At 44.1% G+C, this 19373-nt stretch overlaps 1 protein-coding gene across 2 annotated transcripts in view; it reads left to right on the top strand.

The window, feature by feature from the left end:
• Window positions 1–19373, top strand: part of arhgap35a (Rho GTPase activating protein 35a) — a 60227-nt gene that overhangs the window by 35427 nt on the left and 5427 nt on the right. For both annotated transcript variants that reach the window (XM_046389165.1, XM_046389166.1), the window contains exons 2-6: window positions 1051–4900; window positions 10140–10281; window positions 16174–16251; window positions 17604–17735; window positions 19214–19319. In XM_046389165.1, the coding sequence (XP_046245121.1) occupies window positions 1163–4900; window positions 10140–10281; window positions 16174–16251; window positions 17604–17735; window positions 19214–19319 (4196 nt within the window). In that variant the 5' untranslated portion in view covers window positions 1051–1162. The remainder of the gene's footprint in view (window positions 1–1050; window positions 4901–10139; window positions 10282–16173; window positions 16252–17603; window positions 17736–19213; window positions 19320–19373) is intronic.

Genomic DNA, 19373 nt, shown 5'->3' with positions numbered 1-19373 from the left:
ATTAACGCCTCAGTTATGACATGGAGGGGGTGGTCTTATTGGGCATGTCTATGTGCTAGCTGTCTTTGAAGATTCTTTTTTATTACAAATTGTGCTGTCAGAGACAGCTATTTCATAAAGAGCATCCTTGATCCCCAGTCCACTCGTTATTTTTCTGTCTGATCTGCTGCTGTCACACTGAGATTTGCCAGTCAAATAAGCATCCATGTATGTGTTTGGGTGTGCACATTTTAGTGACAGCACTACACCAGTTTGTTGCATTCACTGTAGGTAAATGTGTTGAGACATTAGTGATGGTACATCAGCCAACTATGGTATGTTTGCACAGTGCTGTTTCGTGAGAAACATAGGAAAACATGTTTTTGATGGAGACGAGTCAGCCAACAGTCAGTGCAGCCTTTTAAAATGCAGATGGCTTTCCCTAGTTGGCCAATTAGTAACTTTAGCTCTGTAACACTTATCTGCTTTCATCTTCTTGTGTTTGTCTTTCATTTGGGGTGCAGGGAGCTTAGTGGGCCTGTTTTCACAAGTGTGTGCTAGTGCATGTATTTGTGTGCACATTCATGTGTGTGTTTTCTGCAATGGTACAAGCCCCACACAACTTTGTTCTCATGATGGTGGCAGTGAGATGACCAACCATACTGCTGGATGTCAGATAATAAGCCAAAACACATACTGAGTCTCAGCAAACACAGTGAAATGTTGACAGCATCACTTTTAGCAGTGCGGTCCTGCCAGTATAAAAATTAAGTGTAAAATGTGTAGAAGTGTTAAATTGTAAAAATAGCTTTTTACTGAGCTACAGTTGGGTTAAGTAATGTGCAGCATTCCAGGAGCTTTGCCACTGACCTCGATCTTTTCAGGAAACATTCAGTGGAGAAATAGGATCACAGATTAAACATTATGAACAGCACATAGGCACACAGTAGGAATTTAGATGACAGACACAATAGCTCTCTAATAATAAAGCCTATCGTTGGAATGCTTTTTTGTTTTCAAATGTCTCTAGATTAATTACATATCCTCTCTCTCTCCCTCTCTATCATGCAGGGCCAGACTTCAGCCCAGTGAGATCATCTTGCATGGAAACCTTCCTTGCGTGGCAGCCTTCTCCCCTCCCTAGAGCTAGCGGCCAGCATGGCAGGATGAGCTTCTGCCAGCGATGATGATGGCCAAAAAGCAAGATGTCCGGGCACCCACCTACAACCTGGTTGTGGTTGGGCTGTCCGGCACGGAGAAGGAGAAAGGCCAGTGTGGTGTGGGAAAGTCCTGCCTGTGTAACCGCTTTGTTCGGCCGAGTGCAGATGACTTCGACTTAGACCACACCTCTGTTCTTAGTACCAGTGACTTTGGAGGCCGTGTGGTGAACAATGACCACTTCCTGTTCTGGGGAGAGGCTGGACGGACGATGGAAGAGGGGCCAGAATGTCGTATGAATGTGGTAGAGCAGACAGAGTTCATTGACGATCAGACGTTCCAGCCACACCGAAGCACAGCACTCCAGCCTTACATCAAGAGAGCGGCTTCCACCAAACTGGCTTCGGCTGAGAAGCTGATGTACTTTTGCACAGATCAGCTGGGGCTGGAGCAGGACTTTGAGCAGAAACAGATGCCTGAAGGCAAGCTTATGGTGGATGGCTTCTTACTCTGTGTGGATGTTAGCAGGGGGATGAATCGTAGCTTTGAGGAACAGATGAAGTTTGTTACCAACCTGTACAACCAGCTAGCTAAAACGAAGAAACCTGTGGTACTGGTTCTCACCAAATGTGATGAAGGAGTTGAGCGATATATTAAAGACTCACACACCTTTGCCCTAGCCAAGAAGAACCTACAGGTGGTAGAAACATCAGCACGCTCTAATGTCAATGTTGACCTAGCCTTTCTTACACTGGTTCAGCTAATAGACAAAAGTAGGGGTAAACCCAAAATTATCCCTTACTTTGAGGCACTGAAACAGCAGAGTCAACAGATTGCCTCCGCCAAAGACCGCTACGAGTGGCTGGTCAACCGAATTGTGAAGAACCACAATGAGACATGGCCTGCTGTCAGTCGCCGCATGCAGTCTGCCCCTGAGTACAAGGACTATGTTTTCCTTGAGGGGACAGCTAAAGCCAAGAAGCTCTTCCAGCAGCACGTGCATAGACTAAAACAAGAGCATATAGAGAAACGTAGGAAAACCTATCTAAGTACACTACCACAGGCCCTGTCTCTGCTGTTGCCAGAACTGAATGAGATAGATCACCTAAGCTGGTCTGGAGTTCAGAAAGTCCTGGAGACAAAGAGAGATTTCTCCCAATGGTTTGTAGTGCTGGATGACACCCCTTGGGAGACCACACCACACATTGATAACATGGAGGATGATCGAATCCCCCAGGACCTCCTGGAGACCCCTGCTGCTGAAGCCATCTATGAGACCCACCTGGAGCAGTTGAGGAATGAGCGCAAACGGGCTGAGATGAGATGGGAGTTCAAGGAGAAGCTTAGTGTCTCTCCTTTCATCACACCAGGGAAACCCTGGGAGGAGGCCCGAAGTTTCATCATGAACGAAGACTTTTACCAGTGGCTGGAGGAGGCTGAATATCTGGATATCTACAACAAACACCAGAAGGAAATCATCGACCGAGCCAAAGAGGACTTTCAGGAACTGCTTCTTGAATACTCTGAGCTATTCTATGAGCTAGAAGTGGATGCGAAGCCAAGTAAAGAGAAAATGGGAGCCATTCAGGAGGTGTTGGGCGAGGAGCAAAGGTTTAAAGCCCTGCAGAAGCTGCAGGCAGAAAGGGATGCTCTGGTATTGAAGCATATCCACTTTGTCTACCACCCCACAAAGGACACCTGTCCCAACAGCCCTCATTGTGTGGACAGTAAGATAGAACAGATACTGGCCTCCAGATTCCCTACCCGCTACCCATCATCAGACAGTTCAAGACTAGATGGGGGAAGGGCTGAACGGATAAATCTTGTCATCCTTGGGAAAGATGGTCTAGCCAGAGAGATGGCAAATGAGATAAGGGCCTTGTGCACCAGTGATGACCGGTACGTGTTAGATGGCAAAATGTATGAGTTAGCCCTTCGTCCTATAGAGGGTAATGTTCGTCTGCCAGTGAATTCTTTCCATACACCAACCTTTACACCCCATGGTTGCCTGTGTTTGTACAATTCAAAGGAATCCCTCTCTTATGTTGTCGAGAGTATAGAGAAGCTTAGGGAGTCAACCATAAGCAGAAGGGAAAGGGAAAACAGCTTAGCCCAACTCCCGCTGTCCCTCCTTCTGGTCACCAAACGGGGGGTGGGGTCCATAGGGGATATTGGGGGAGAAACAGCTCAGACTCTTATCCAACAAGGGCAGCAGGTGGCTGGAAAGCTGCAGTGTGCTTACCTAGACCCTGCCTCCCCAGGCATGGGCTATGGCCGCAATGTCAATGAGAAGCAGATCAACCAGATGCTGAAGGGCCTCTTAGAATCAAGGAGAAGCATAGGGAGCAGTTCCCCTCCCTTACCCCCACCATCTTCTGCTTTCAGAGACTCTCAATCCCAGTCAATGCTAGACGCAGACCTGAGGATAGTCATGTGCCTGATGTGTGGAGACACATATGACCTTGACCAGCTGCTGGCTCCTTTCCTGCTGCCCCAGCATTGTCGTCCTGCCTCCAGCCTCAGTAGTGGCACGTCAGTTTTGTTGGATTTCAGTATAGGAGGTCAGAGGCAGAATATTGAGCTGTCACTGCTCTCATTCCATTCCTCATTCTCCCTCCGCAAAACCAGGCTAGTCCACGGCTACATTGCAGTGTATTCTGCTCGCCGCAAGGCCTCTTTGGAGACATTATGTGCTTTCCTGTGTGAGGTCCAAGACATCATCCCAGTCCAGTTGCTAGCAGTAGCTGAGAGTCAGATGGAACTGTCAGACTCAGAGTCATCTAAAGAACAGGTCAGTCAGGGAGAGGAACTGGCCCATGAGATAGAGGCAAGGTTAAACACAGTAATATGTGGACATGGTGGGGTAGTCGGGGGGCTTCATAAGATAGACCTTTTCCAACCCTTCTTCAAAGAAGTGGTAGAGAAGCGCACTATTGTTGAGGCAACACACATGTATGATAACGTGGCCGAGGCATGTACCAATGAGAGCATAAGCCCTCGATGTGGCTCTCCCAGTCCTGTTAATATTCTTATGGACTCAGAAGATGACATTGACCCATCACCACCTTACCCTACCATGAAGGAGGATGGTAGTCTCAGCTCCCAACTGGCAAGCTTCAAACTGCCAGATCTGGATTCAAGTGATACCTTCTCCGTCATTTCTGAGCTCAGCGCCTTTGAGAGCAAGCTGAATAACAAGGTTCCTCCACAAGTGAAGCCCAAGCCTGTCCGTAAGGTTAACATCAGCCCCTACGTGGACCAGCAGGGTGGCACCAACCGCCGCTCTTTGCAGCAAGCTGTCACTTGGGCACCAGGTAGTGATGGTGGCTATGACCCCTCAGACTATGCAGAGCCCATGGATGCTGTGAGCAAACCTCGACCCACAGAAGAGGAGAATATTTACTCTGTCCCTCATGACAGCACACAGGGCAAAATTATCACCATCCGTAATGCCAACAAAGGTCACTCCAATGGGAGTGCTGGGGGGAATGGGTCAGACAGCGAAGCTGATAGCAGCTCACTTGAGCGCAGGAGAAAGTTGTCCGCCATTGGGGTAAAGCCTAAGCTTTATAGAGACCGATCCAAACGGCTTGGCAAGTTCAGTAGTTTTAGGACGAGTTTCTCTATAGGCAGTGATGATGAGATGGGAGGTCCACCCAAGACAAGCCAGGATGAGGGAGGAGCCCAAAAGGACAACTCCATGGAGGAAAGTGAGGACCCCAAAAGAAGAAATATTCTCAAGAGCCTGCGCAGAAATACAAAGGTTAGTGTTTTTGCATCCACCTGCCTCACTTAAATATAAGTGACATTAGGGGTTAAATATGCAAATATTCCTATATTACACAGCTTTTAACACTTGTCAATTAATTAGTGTAATTGACTCTTGGCTGAGATTCAGCACCTGTTTGCTTAGGTGGACAACTGTTTATCATTGAAGTAGAGAAGTAACTATTGGGTTCAGTGTAATCTCAATACTTTCTGCATCTTAGCAGTGAAAACATACTGCAGTAGTTCCTCTCAAGGCATGTCTGCAATTAGCTGGATCAGCAGAGGAAAAAGAGACCAGGCACTGAACTTCTGTACCAGAAGGCAGAAACTCTTAATGAGTAGGGACCATGCCACAGTATACACTGTGCTGTTTTATCAGTTTTATTTTGCACGTGTGTATGTCTGCTTGGTTGCATCAGGTTTGTTTTTTTTAATTCACGAGAGCAGGCATATGTTTGACGCTCATTTTAGCAAGATTTTGAAAGCATCAACATCTATCATACAATTCCTGTTATTGCAGTACATAATGAGGATTTAAAATTAACATTATATCTCAGCAAAGTGAACATCCCTGCTGTTCAGGAGACGATAGTAGAACAAGCAAAATAAAGCCTTCACTTTCGAATTACAATTAACAAAAGCTGATTGTCTAATCAACATGCATTCAGCCTCACTGGCTACACATTGTTTACAGCTTACTCTCAACAAAAATACAAACTCAACAGCAATGTTTTCGCTCCCGTCTTTTACAAATTGAATAAAAAGTTTTAACACTTAATTTTTGTATGGGATTGAGGGGTATTGATCAGATAAACAGTCAGTGTCTATTGTAACCACCATTTGCCTTGTGCAGTACAGTACATCTCCTTCACATAGAGTTGATCAGGTTGTTGATAACTGTGGCCTGTTGAATGTTGGTCCACTTCTTGTCAGTGATCATGTGAAGTTGCTGGATATTGGCAGGAAATGAAACCTACTGCCTACCATCTCAGAACATCTCAAACATGCTCATTGGGTGACATGTCTGGTGAGTGTGCACACCATGCAAGAACTGGAATTTTCAGCTTCCAGCAATTGTGTACGGATCCAAATGCATGAGGACGAACGATCACGCAGATAAGCTTCCCTGAGATGGTTTCTAGCATTTTGTGTAGAACTCTCACATCGGCTGTCCTAGTGACTGGTCTCAGATGGTCATGCAGGTGAAGAAGCCGGATGTGGAGGGCCTGCACTGGCGTGGTTACACGTGCTCTTTTGTGAGGCCAGTTGGATGTTCTGACAAATTCTATTTTATAACATTGGAGATGGCTTATACTAGTGAAATAAACTCTCAGTTCATGGGCAACGGCTCTGATAGACATTTCTACAGCCAGCATGACAGTTGCACACTCCCTCAAAGCTGGAATGTGTTGCATTGTATTGCATGATAAAACTGCATATCTTGGATTGACCTGTTATTGTGACCAGCTCAAAGTACACCTGGGCAATAATCATGTTATTTAATCAGCATCTTGATATGCCACACCTGTCAGGTGGACATTCCACAGGCCACAATAAACTATGTGAAGGAGATGTTTTACGCTGCATGACGCAAATGTTGGTCACACCACATACTGACTGATTTTTTTGATCCATGCTCCTCTCCTGCGAAATAAGTCTTTTGTCTGCATAAAAAAGTGTCATATCTTTTAATTCAGCTTTGAGTGAAGTTGCCAAAGGGTGCACTGCATGTGCCCTTAGTGAGATCTAGTGATTGACATCAGCATCATCTAGTTAAGGCAGTGTTGTTTACTGTTCACTGGGTAGCTTGTTCCTAAGACTCCAATTCTCCCCTGTCACTTTAGCTTTCTTTGCTTCCTTCCTTTTGTTCTCTCTTATCCACATTGTTTGTCCTCTCTTCTTGCTGATTCATATTTTCTGCTTCTCATATTCCTGTCACACTCTTTCTCTCTCATTCCACATAACGTTTCCTCAGCCTCTGTTTCTGTCCTGATCATTTCTGTCTCTCACATGTGACAGCACTTTTGACCTTACACTGTTAGGCTTATCAGCCTGGTATGCTGTTCATTCACACACTTGCCTTGGTATAGAAGTGCCAGCTGAGAAGAAGTTACAGCTGCTTATGTTGTGCTTGTGCGTCTGTGATAATTACCATGGCTGTCAGTAGGGTGGAACAGGAGGGGAATGATTAATGTTTCCACACATCTCAGCTGTGATGTCCAAGTACCTGTGTGAAGGCTGTCTTCTCGCATAGCTCCTAAAAGACAAAACTCCATTCTTCCCTTTGTGTATGAACTGATGTGGCTCATATTGCAATTAGTGCCATTTGTCCCTCTAAAAGGCATGGAAAGACAGACTACCAATTAAATGCCAGTTCAAGCACCATGTTAGCACATATACAAGCTCCAGTAGCCTTGATTTTATCTTGACCCTGTACTCTGACCCTGCCCTGGGTGCAAGCAGGAGCAGTAAAGTAGTCACATATTGCTTTATAACCCTGCGTGTTTCAAAACAAATACCCAAGAAGATTGAAGCCAGCAGAATTTAGATCAGTGTAATCATCATTGCTCTAATTATCGTCTCTGATTTGTGCCCTACAACAGGCCATCGTGGCTTAACTGTGGCTCTAACAAAGTGATCAAGTTTCATCACGTTTTCAAACAGCAGTGTCAAAGATAAGGGAGTCCGTTTTCAATCTGCTATAGCTTGAAATCCCCTCCGGCGAACTGACATGTTACTGAGTCACTTGAACCAACTGTTACTGTTAGCATCTTGTCAGGGCTAACAGAAACTCCGGTTTTGAGTTGGTTTAAGGTCTAAGGTATGGTTTGTGCAGTGTAAACAATTTTCCTGGTCAGAGCCTTAGGGTGCCATCTGCAACTCTGTTTCATGACGGGTAGGAACAAATAATTGAAACTAGACTATTAGCCCACTGTAAAATCTCCTTTACCTCAGGCACTGACCAACTGTGTCTCTATCCTCCTGCTGCCATTCCACACACAACCCGAACCCCAGCAGGAGACCGGAAACGTTTCCTCTCCGTCTCCTGCAGTTTTTTTTTTCAAACCTCCTCAGCCAGCAAGAGGAATGCTTTAAATTCCTCAGTCACCTAATTCAAGAATAGTGTCCTCACATAAGAAATAAGGGAGGGCAACAGGAGAAAACACAACCACAGAGCTCTGATGGAACTCTTCTTTGTGCATTGCGGCTTTGTGTTTCAGCGTGCTGCGTAAGAAAACGCTCACCATGGTATTTGTATGTTATTACTAAGGATGTGTTTTGTTTGTCTTTTGTGGTAGAGGTCTGTTTTGTCTTCCTCAGTGCTGGCAACATATCCTGTCTCAGTCAGCAACTAAAAGGAGTGGCCAGAAGGCAAAACTGCAGGGGGAGAAGACAGTGAGAGGGAAAAGTGGGTGGGGGTGGGGTGGGGGGGAGCATAGAGACAGTCTGCTAAGCTGAGATAGGGCGGTGAGATATACAACACAGTCAGTGTGATAGGACACAAATAAATTATGAGCTGCTATTTGGAGCCACAGTGAGTTATGACACAATAGCTCTCTGTTGCCAGAGAGGCTATTTTTTGTCCAATCACGTCTATTATTACTTACACTTATGATTCAGTTAAAGCCTCATGTGGATGTTTTGCGCATGTGTGACTGTATGAATACACACTCTACGAGTATATGCGACATAGCCACAAATTTTAGGGTGTCTGTATGCCGAGGGTCATAGAGGGTTCAGGCAGCTTAGTAGTTTCTGGTAAGTGATGAATAAAAGAATTCCAGTTAGGACCTGCCCCATGTGAAGCTCAAAATATTAAACATAACTCAGCAACAGTGAATGACTTGCTGGAAAAAGGTGTGTTTCAGCACAGACTTCATCAGCTTCCTGCTGAATGAAGTGCCAACTCTTTCAGTAAGCCAGTCAGTGTTGCTGAGTTATCTTTGACATTTTGTTTTCCTGACACTCCAGTACCCAGATGACAAATGGAGTGGCGACAGTGCCCTTTTTCTACAGTTTATTATAGTAAAACACCCTAGATAGAAGAACACTGTGGCTTTAAAGCCAGTACCGACAATATAATACTGTATATAACAATGTAACAATATGTTGACCAGTATTTTTGAAGGGCATACATCAATGAAATTTCCCAACATAGTTGCTGATAATGATTGATCTGTAGTAACCACATATTGGTCATTGATATCAGCCAGCAGATGTATTCATCAGACCCATTTGGGTTTAATTAAATTAACCTGGCACTATTTAGCCAAAGACAGAACATAGATTAACAACAGAATAAATTTGCTAACTGTTCAATCAACAAACAGTTCAGACAAAGTCCGTATGAGCCTTTGCTGATCTTCTCTCTTAATTACTGTTTTAGGCAGCCGCTAGAAGCAAGCATGCATATATGTGGTATCGAAAATGTTTGGTGGAGTGCAGCGAGGCCAGTATCTGGAGCAGAGGGCACGCTGAGCTCCTTTAATGAGCAACTCCTCTGCTCCTTCCCTGTGTCTGTCTGTCAGGCCTGCACTGCTCCCACAGTCTGTATGTGCCCAGCCAACCATGCATCCCTGCCTCACCACCCTGCCTGCCAGGGCAGAGCCTCAGGGGGGCTGACAGACTTACTAGAGATCCAGGCCTCAGGGGCCTTCAAAAACACTCGCAGTGAACACCATTAAAGCACAGCACAATTACTGCTGATGCCTCAGCTGTACGGCGTCAGGCAGAGAATATTGCAGGAGTGTGTTGGAGGTCTCTTAATGGAAGAATAACGTGATAGAAAGTAATTAAACAATGAATAAGAGAGTGTGACGATTTGAAAGCTGCACTGCGGTACAGAGAAAGAGCAACAGAATGCCAAAAGAGGGAGGGCGAGGATGACAAGACCAGAGTGATGAAGGGACTGATGTGTATCTCACTTTGCTCAGAACAGGGTTCAAGACAGGAATGCGTGATTGCTTATCAGTTTAAGGGTAGAAGGAATGTGCACGATGGGTGTTTGTGTTTGTATTTTTACTCAAGTAGCCACTAACATTAAGACACCATCACTCTAAAATAAAACTATAGTCTTCCATCTAAATCAAGAACAATACCTTTAGGCTCAAGTGTCATTTTGGGAATATATTCCTATATATCAGTCAGGGCCAAATGATGTTCTGCTTTCTCCCTTTAGTGCTTCAAACAATCTTGTCTTTTTTCTCTCTGTCTCTCTCTTTTTAATTGTTCAGAAACCACGACCCAGACCCAGGCATTCCATCTCCAAACCCATCCAAAGCAACTACTTTGGTATGCCGCTGGCCACCGTGGTCACTCCAGAGAGGCCAATCCCAGTCTTCATTGAGAAATGCATCCGTTTCATTGAGACAACAGGTAAGAATCTCTTTTACTTTAGATAATAAAGAGTACAGATGTCTAGTGGCGCACAATCGGGAGAAACTCGGGCTGTTGTTTTCAGTCATTTGGGTATTTAAGAATAATTTCAAAGGATCCATTCTGTCTCATTGTATGCTATACCTGCCTCCTTTGATCTCTCTTCTTTCCTGCATTTTTTCCTTATCTTAATCCTCATCCCTGGTGGGATTGTTACGCACTGTGGTCTTCGCCGTGAAGATTGTGATTCTGTTGTCCTCCTTAAATCGCTGCCTTTGTGTCTGTGTGCATGTCTGTTTGTGCTTTCTTTTGTGTCTCCCTTATTCTTTGTTTGATGAATGGTAGTGTTGGGCTTAGCTATAGGCTTTATATGTGGGCACCTCCAGGGACGTGAACTGAGTTGAGATGTTAGCTTACTTTTTGATAACCTAGATAGCTGTCTCATAAAAAAGTAAAATAAAGTGCGGTAAGATCCACGGGTGAGGCAGTTTCTTTCTAATCGTTAAACCATGATGGCTTCTGTTTGCTGTGGCTATGGTCACAAGAGAGCCTCATTCAGACCAGTGTGATGATGAAGTGAAAAGCCAGGGCTCTTTGAATTTTAACTGAAATTCTCTCACCTGATTTGGTTAACCTTGAACTTAAAGTCTATGCACATTTGGGCTCATCAAACAGATTTTCAGCCATCTCTATCCTCTCCTCTCTGTGAGTACTGGGAGCACAGATGTGGTTGGATAGCCTCTTCTAACCCTGATACCCTGTTGCCCAGATGCCAAGCCCCCTGCCAGGCTGTTCTGGTGCCCCACTGCCCTAGGACTGCCAGCTTGCCTATCAGTCTGTCACCAGCTGTTAGACTAAACCAGAGGCGACTTAGTGCAGGGTCGATGCAGAGGTATTGATATTGGCGCACGCCTCTCTATTCTTGGCTGGGCCATAACCAGGACTTTAGTAGCTGAAGTCACGGGTGTCCCACCAAACATTTCATCATTTGGACTTTTCACATATTATTTCTTACTTTGACTTAAATGCAGTTCTTGCACAATTTTCTGAAAATCAGGTTATAAACCCGACTAACTAATATTTGGCTAATAAATCCATCACGGAATATTATGTCTCTTTAACCCCTGCCTAGTATGAGATTACTTATTCTGTATATTACGGGGAAGTTTTGCCAGAATTATTAATTATTAATAATGCTGTTTCCCTCCATGATGAATAAAGTTCTGGTGGAGTAATAATAATAATGATCTTTATTTTCTTATTTAAACTGCTTCCAAAAATATGAGGTCTCAAAATTTTACAGGTTTTTAACTGTAAAATGTATGAAATGTGAAACCTTCTCCAAGACTGCTGACCCCCCCAGATTTCCAGGAAATACATGGAGGACATAACATCAGTGTTAATGTCCTGATTCTTGATATTCTTGAAAGGAACTTATGGCTTAAAATGTTTATTCCTTTCCATAAAATGAGTTGCACTGGAGCGCGTGAGTTTGTCTGTTTGTCTCTTGCTTCCAGACATGCCAAATTATTCCGCTGTAATCTCTGTCCTGATTACAGACATTGTGTTTGTGGATTACTGTGGCTTCACAAAACATCCACCGCCTTCCTCTGCGTAGGAGTTACAGGGACGCAGATAACAAGGCATCACGTTAGATTTCAACTCACCCTGTTCAGATGTTAACTGGAGCAGTCACAGCACTTGCTTCTGGATGAAGGAGAAGAACAGGTTGAATATGAGTTTAAATACGTACACACTGTGCATACACAGGGATAAATGCACAGCTCCTCTGGAAGTGTTTTCCATCTCTTACCCTCACTCACTTGTTTAGCATTTCGCCTAATCCTCAGTTTTCTCTCCTCCTGTGTCCTTGTTTCTCTTCTTCTTTCTAGTCATCGTTCTCCCGCTTTACCTTCACTTGTCAGATTTGATCTCTTTCATCTTCTTGCTAACCCATATTTCTCTTTCTCCCCCTGTCCTATCATCACCTCTCAAAATTCGCTGCCCGCCCCCCCCCCCCTCATTGCTTTCTCCTCTCCCCTTGTGTGTGTGTGTGTGTGTACTTTGTGTGTGTTTTAGCCAGGGGGTTGCCAGGTAATGTTCTGCCCCATCGCTCCCTCTGTCCGATCAATATCACAACGACGGAAATTGGAAGAATGTTTGGGCTGTGTGTGTTCAGTTTGCTCCTCCATTATGAGTCTGTATATGCATGGCTGAGAAGCGTAGCCTCACACACCACACAGTCAGAGGCAGTAAGAACATGTTGTTTACATGCTAACACATGCAGCACTCAATGCTGCACCCACACAGACAATTACTGTGTCTGGAGGGGGAAACGAGTTACAATGTGCCATTTAGTTTTGATTGTAGTTGCTGAAAGTCAGACTTAAAGGTATGTGTCCACAATCTGCGGGTATTGACGCTCACAGGAGATTACCCTACAGCACTAAGTTTGTCAATATAGTATGAGCAGATCATGAGTGATGTTGTAAGGCTGACCCTGGACCTGCGACTTTGACCCACATCCTTTTTTTTCCCTCTTTCTCAAACAAAAATGCTCATAGCTAACTTAAAGTCAAACCCTGCTTTTATTCTCGTATGTTTAAATGTCATTAATGACGCAGTGTGTACATATACTGTGTCTGAAAAGGTTTTACCTTTTTACTATTTTTTTTTTTACTTTTTACTATTATTTTTTAGCCTCAGACAAAGCCAAATTGAATTACTAGTTAGAAAATACTGAATTTATGATTATGAGAACCAAATAGTCTTATTTTATTTTTTAGAGACGTATTTTTTGCACTGATTTTATATTTTCTATTCAGAAGTCTTATTTCTTCATCATTTGTCTTAATTGTGTTTCATACCTCACTCCTTTTGTCCGCAAGAATAATAGCGGTGGATGTGGTGTTTTGTGTTATTTTCCTGCATTCTTGTGGAAAAGCAGTTATATAAAATCAATCCATGGCGACTGCTGTTATCTCTCCTCAGCTTTGGCTTTCCCTCAGCATGGCAGCCGCAGTGTGTTCGACTCATGAGTGCCGAGGTGATGAGTGTGTGTTAGTGTGCGCGGGCATATCTGCTGGCCGTACGAGCCTCCATAGCGACGTAAAGGGCAGCACCCAGTGACAGCCTGTTTTCACTGTGAACTATGAAATCAGCCTCTGGGCTGCTGAACCCAGAGAGAGAGACGCCAGGCTGATTTGGGATCAGCTGGAACACTGTCAGACAGTAACATGCTTCGGGAGCACAAGGCTTGCTAACTGCAGTAGCACTTCTCGCACTCCCAGAGTTTGTGTGATTGAAGGTTCACAGTTCGGTTTTTGGCCATTTTAGTGCTGTTGGAAGCCGTGAAGTCACCATTGATGGTTTTATTTTTATGTTCCTACTTCTGTTTGTTAATGAGTATTGCGAGTGGATACAGGCGCTAAAAGTACGGATTTATCTGTTTGTGTATGCACTGAAGTATAAATGGATAATGGTTTTAAAGAAGAACTTAAACATTCTGATGTGGCTAAAGGACACGGTGTTAGGTAATGCTGTTTGCCACAGGAAGTGCTCATATTTACATTGACCCCAGGAAACACAAGGGCTTTGTTTGACCCCAGAGGATGAGGATGTTTTGGCCTGCTTTGCAGAGCTCACCTTTACAAGCTATCATTGTAAAACTCTTTTATTCACCTTCTTTATCCACTGACTTTTCCTTCCCCTCTGCTTTGTGGTCCCTCTTCAGTTCTCTTGTAACCTCCATCTTTTATATGTTTTGTTGTTTCAAACACATTTCCAATCCCTCTATATACCCTCTCTTTATCTTAATCCCTTTATTTTTTCTCATTCTTTCTTTCATCATTCTTACCCTCACTCCTAGGCATCCTCACACTCCCCCAACTATCTTTCTCATACTTGGGTGCTTGTCCTATTTTGCCCCTATCTCTCACTCCCTCTTCACCACAACCACCACCGCTGTGCTACTCCCCTCTCCCTATCTCTCCTCCCATCCCTGTTTTCCTAGTGTCTGGCTCGAAAAGCTTTTGTGGATAATTGATTGGTAGAAGGAGAAGATCGATGCTGTATGCCTTGACTGAGAGCTCTCTCATTTCCTCCCTGCCTCTCTCTATCTCGCCTTCTTTTTCTGCCACTCCCTATCTCCCTAACTCCCTAACTCCCTCTGGATTGATCTTTGTCTCCTTGTGGCACCACTAAAGTGTGAACAGAGTGAGAGAGAGAGAGACAGAATGTAAGGGTGGGAGGTGGAACCTTATCTTAAATTGGTGAAGATATTAATGAACCAATATGAAGTGAGCTTTCACTCACGCCAGCTGTCCATGTGCTGTCTGTCTCTCTGTTACCGTCTTGCTTTTACATGGTTGCTTATGTTTTTAATGTATAAGTAAATGTGCATGGGTCGCTAAAATACAAGATTAAAGGTGATGTTTACCGAGCTGACTGCAAATTGCATAGGCAGGCGTAGACGCCGAAAAGCCTAAGCACCCATGGGGGAGGCTGATGAAAATAAATAAATAAATAAATAGATAAAACTACATCTTTAATAAATGTGTCCCTTTATTCTACTATTAACTATTACTGGTAAATATGTTTACCATGGATCACATTATCCAATTACTCTTGGTTGTACTGAGATGTTGGGCGGTGCATACTACATGTTATTATTAAACACAGGAGGGACGTTGTGTTGTGGCCAGTATGTATGTAAGTAATATCCCCTGAAGACTGTGCTGATGTGGTGTAGCCTGTCATCACTGGTGATATTCACTTCATTTGAGCACCCACAGGCAAAAACATAAATGGGCACCTGTGCGATCAGGGATAAAGAACGCTGTACCATCACAATTCCAATTAATTAAATTTAGGGTTTTTTTTACTATGACTACACATTAGTGATGTGATATGTTATTTTTGAACTGATGCTGGACTGTAGAAGACATGTTTTGTGTCTGCAAAGCAGTGGAGCTGAAGGAAGTTTTCTTCACTGCTGAATTTTAAATGAAGGGCTGACAGTTTTGAACTTGTTATTGTGACTTCTCCCCCCCAAGGGATGAGAGTTAGAAACCATATGTGGAAATACTTGCTTAGTTAATAAGTAGTTGTCAGCTCAGAGACTGAATTTAAAGGTTGCCTAGAATTATGAAAAATCAGTGAGGGAGATTTTTGGTATTTGTTAAAACACTGAAACTGTGCACTGTTTTGTATGGTATAATCTATATTAATAGATTATTGCTGTAAATATGTAATAAAAACCACACAGGCCTTTCTAATTAGTATTTAATTGGCTTCTTCAATTGTATCGCACTGGACTGCGCCTGCTGCGAGTCATTTAAAGTCTTTGAGTAAAGAAAAATATTCAAACAGAAGGCAACAGAGGGGCAGAGTTGAATGAAAAATAGCACACTTATTGCATTATTACTCTTGTTGTTGCTGTAATAATGAATGGGGAGACACCTTATGCATTCACCTTGACTGTTACTTATGTAAAGAAAGGCTGCAGATCCTCAGTAAACATCCTGCGCAGTAGGAAGCTGGGTGTGAGAGAAAAGAAGCACAAGGCATCTGCAGTTCCTCAAGTCATTTTAAAGTGTGTGGCACTAAGGTAGCCCCAGCTTGTCACAGTGCACCAGCAGGCCTGCAGGGCTGCTTTATAGTTTTAATAAATAGTGCTAATAGTGTGTTTAGATGAAACGGGACATTGAGAGAGGCCATTAGAGTAGCCTGCGTTAGCTCTGCTTTGTCCAGCCCTTCAGAGTGCATCTGAACACCACATACTGATATATCTTCGGATTTTTTAAGATGATTGACCAGCTGTTGTAAATGCTTGTTGCCAATGGAACACATGAACAGAGCGCCTATACTCTTCTTTCTCTCCCTCTCCACTAGGGTTGAACACAGAGGGCATCTACAGGGTCAGCGGGAACAAGGCGGAGATGGAGAGCATGCAGAGGCAGTTTGACCAAGGTGCGTTGCTTTTTCCATAAGTGCAAACTCTCATTCCTGCTTCAGCTGTACACTTACATAGTGCGAAGAAAAAAGACTGTGAATATGTGTGTGTGTGTGTGTGTCTGCCTCTATCTATAACAAGCCTGGATCCCCTTAATTAACCAGGGAGCATTAATTCTACCAAGGGAATTGGTCTTGGCTTCCTTTCAGACTGTAGAGCTGCCTCCTCAATCCTCTACCTGCTCCTGCGTACGTGTACTGTACAAGTGCTCTCAATGTGTGTCTCCACGCATGTGTCTATCTGGTGTGGGCAGTTAATTACCTCCAGATTGGTTTGTTTAATGAAGCATGTCACTGCTGAGATAGATAGCACAGCAAGATGGCCTGAATACATGCGTGCGTACGTGGACGTCCCCGCCTGGCTGAGGTTAAAATCCAACACAGGTAATCAGAGTTGAAGCCCTGCACTGAATCATTCAGAGCTTCAGGCTGCTGGGACAAGAAAATTACAGGCAAAACAACAGCGTAGGTGTCTCGTAGCCACACTGAAGATGGCACTTAATCAGCTCCCTGAGGATTCAGATAACTCATTACAAAAGAAACATCAGCATCAGAACCTCGACACGTTGGAAACTTTCAAAATGTGAACTCTCTTCAGACTCTTCAAGAACCCACTAACTGTGTCTGTATTACTTTTATTCTTGCCTCCCTTCCTTCTGCACATACTACCTTTGTAAAGTAAAAAGTTATCAGAAAATGGCTTTTTTAATTAAGTCTCTCACACACACACATATTCTCTCTGGAGCACTAGAGAACCACTCTAGTGGTTTTGCTGTCTGGCTCTCTGAGCTGCCCCTTTCTGCTCAAATCTACTTTATAATTGTCTACAGTTCATTCTGCTTTTCGTTTAAATCTTGGGTTGGTGACGCCGGATCGAATAAAATGATTGGATGGGCTTATTACAGGCCTGCAACAGCCACAGACTGAAATTTTTTTTTGTCAGTGTTTGATTTATTGGTTGCTGTTAGAATGTGAATAGAATTTCAACAAATATTACAAAATATGCTTCTCAAATCGGCGTTGGGGAGTAGTAAATTGCATATAATTAAACCAGTAGCTGTAGTTTGCAGTAGTTTTCCGTCATTTCAGGTTGGTCAGACAAGAGCATATTGACGAACCAACTGACAAACCGACCAGAAAGCACCAGTCCTAACTTTTTTAAAGGGCTCTTGTTTCAGAGGTGCTTATTTGTCCATATCTCCAGTTTACTGTGTGTGTGTGTGTGTGTGTGAAATTGTGATGTAGATGTGTGTGTTATGTGTGTTTTATACTCGAAATGTGTTTTTTCCATTTCAATTTTTTCCCCCCAGACCACAACCTGGACCTGGTGGAGAAAGACTTCACCATCAACACAGTAGCTGGAGCCATGAAGGCCTTCTTCTCTGAGCTACCTGAGCCTCTGGTGCCCTACAGCATGCAGGGAGAGCTGGTGGAAGCCTTCAGTAAGTCCTTGGGCCCTGATGTGAGGGGACACGGGGCAAAGGGAAGTGGGGGCGGGGATGGGCGGTGTATCGGATTCTGCCTTAAATCCTTTTCCCTTCATCGTAAGTTGTCTTTAAGCTAACAAGCAAAACTCTTGCAATCCAAATCTGTGGGGAGAATTGGATTTGCCTCCTCTGTGAGGAGAGGAAAAACGCACGGGAGAGGGAGTATTTAAGTCTTCAGGAGAATGTGTGGATGATTGCACATGATGGAGGGATGCAGAAGTGCTATGGATAACAGGGTCTGGATGAAGTCATGAGAAAACAGTCGTATGTTAGATAAACAAGGCTCTTCCTTCATTCTCTGTGGCCCCTCGTTTTCCCTTTTTGTCCTATAATCTGTCGGAATGGAGATTTAAGGCGTAGCTTAGTTTTGCATCGCGCCAGAGAGATTTACCCCTGGGCCGCAAGCCTGCTGTCACTCACCGAGCGCTGCATGTGTATGAGTGTGTGTTTTTAACGGCTCCAGCGAGACCCTTCAGCCGTGACAGAGACGCGATAAAGCTCCCGCAGTCTGTGAAGAAATAAGAAATGTGAGGTAGAGTTAGAGTTGAGAAAGCCTCAGTTTGGTTGAAGATATCATATTTATCATATTTTTTTTTCTGAAATGGAGCTTATTTTATTGAGAGGTGGATTTTAGCAGATATTGTCATGGTGACGTTGCTTTAAATAAGCTGTAGGAAGTTGGTTAAGTTTTGCTTGCCAGTGATGAATGTACAGCGGGAGGAACTGGGGCTGTGTGAAGTCATCACGCCTCAAATCTGTTTTAGATCCACACTGACCTCATTGAGGGAATACAAACTCAAATTCTCTGATTCTAAATCACGTTTGTGATGTGGAGGAGAGCATCTGCTGTTCTCACTGCTGCTCTCTCGCCTCACTCATATTCACACAGGATGGACTGTGTTAGCTGGTGACGTCAGCTTTTCTGAGTCACTCCTTGCTGCCATCAGGCTTAACACACCCTGTGTGTGTGTGTGTGTATGTGTGTGTGTTGCTGTAATCTGTAGGACCTTGTGATGGGCGTATGCACAGTATGTTTCTCCTCTGGAATGTATGTGGTCTTCTGCGATTTTTTTGCTGAGAACTGAGTTTGGAGTCCTTTTGTTGTGTGTGTGTGTGTGTGTGTGTGTGTGTGTGTGTGTGTGTGTGTGTCAGTCAGTCAGTCACTGGGATGTGTGAAACTCATACTGTTGTAGGATGAAATCACTGTGTCCTGCATGGATTTTTCAGAGCTGAATCCAATTGCTTTCACTGTGCTCTTCGAGCTCTCCTTGTCTCTATTGTACGCCCACCCCCCTCCTCCCCCCCTTCCATCCCTCCTCATCTTTCTGTACTCTCACTCCCCTGACATCTTTTCTTCGGGTTCAACTAATCTTTCCTTTCAGCCACTTTCCTCCCTCCTCTAACCTATCGTCTCTCTCTCTGCCGACATTCAGAGATCAACGATAGGGAGCAGCGCTTCCAGACGATGAAGGACATTCTGCGCCGCTTCCCCAAGGAGAATTACGAGGTCTTCAAATATGTCATCAGCCACTTGAACAAGTGAGTGAGTGACGGGGTCAGAGATGGCCTCTGACAGCCATGCTGACTACACAG

Source organism: Scatophagus argus, chromosome 5 (assembly GCF_020382885.2).
Source record: "Scatophagus argus isolate fScaArg1 chromosome 5, fScaArg1.pri, whole genome shotgun sequence".
NCBI classification, from domain to species: Eukaryota; Metazoa; Chordata; class Actinopteri; family Scatophagidae; genus Scatophagus; species Scatophagus argus.
This window is presented reverse-complemented; position numbering and strand designations above follow the sequence as displayed.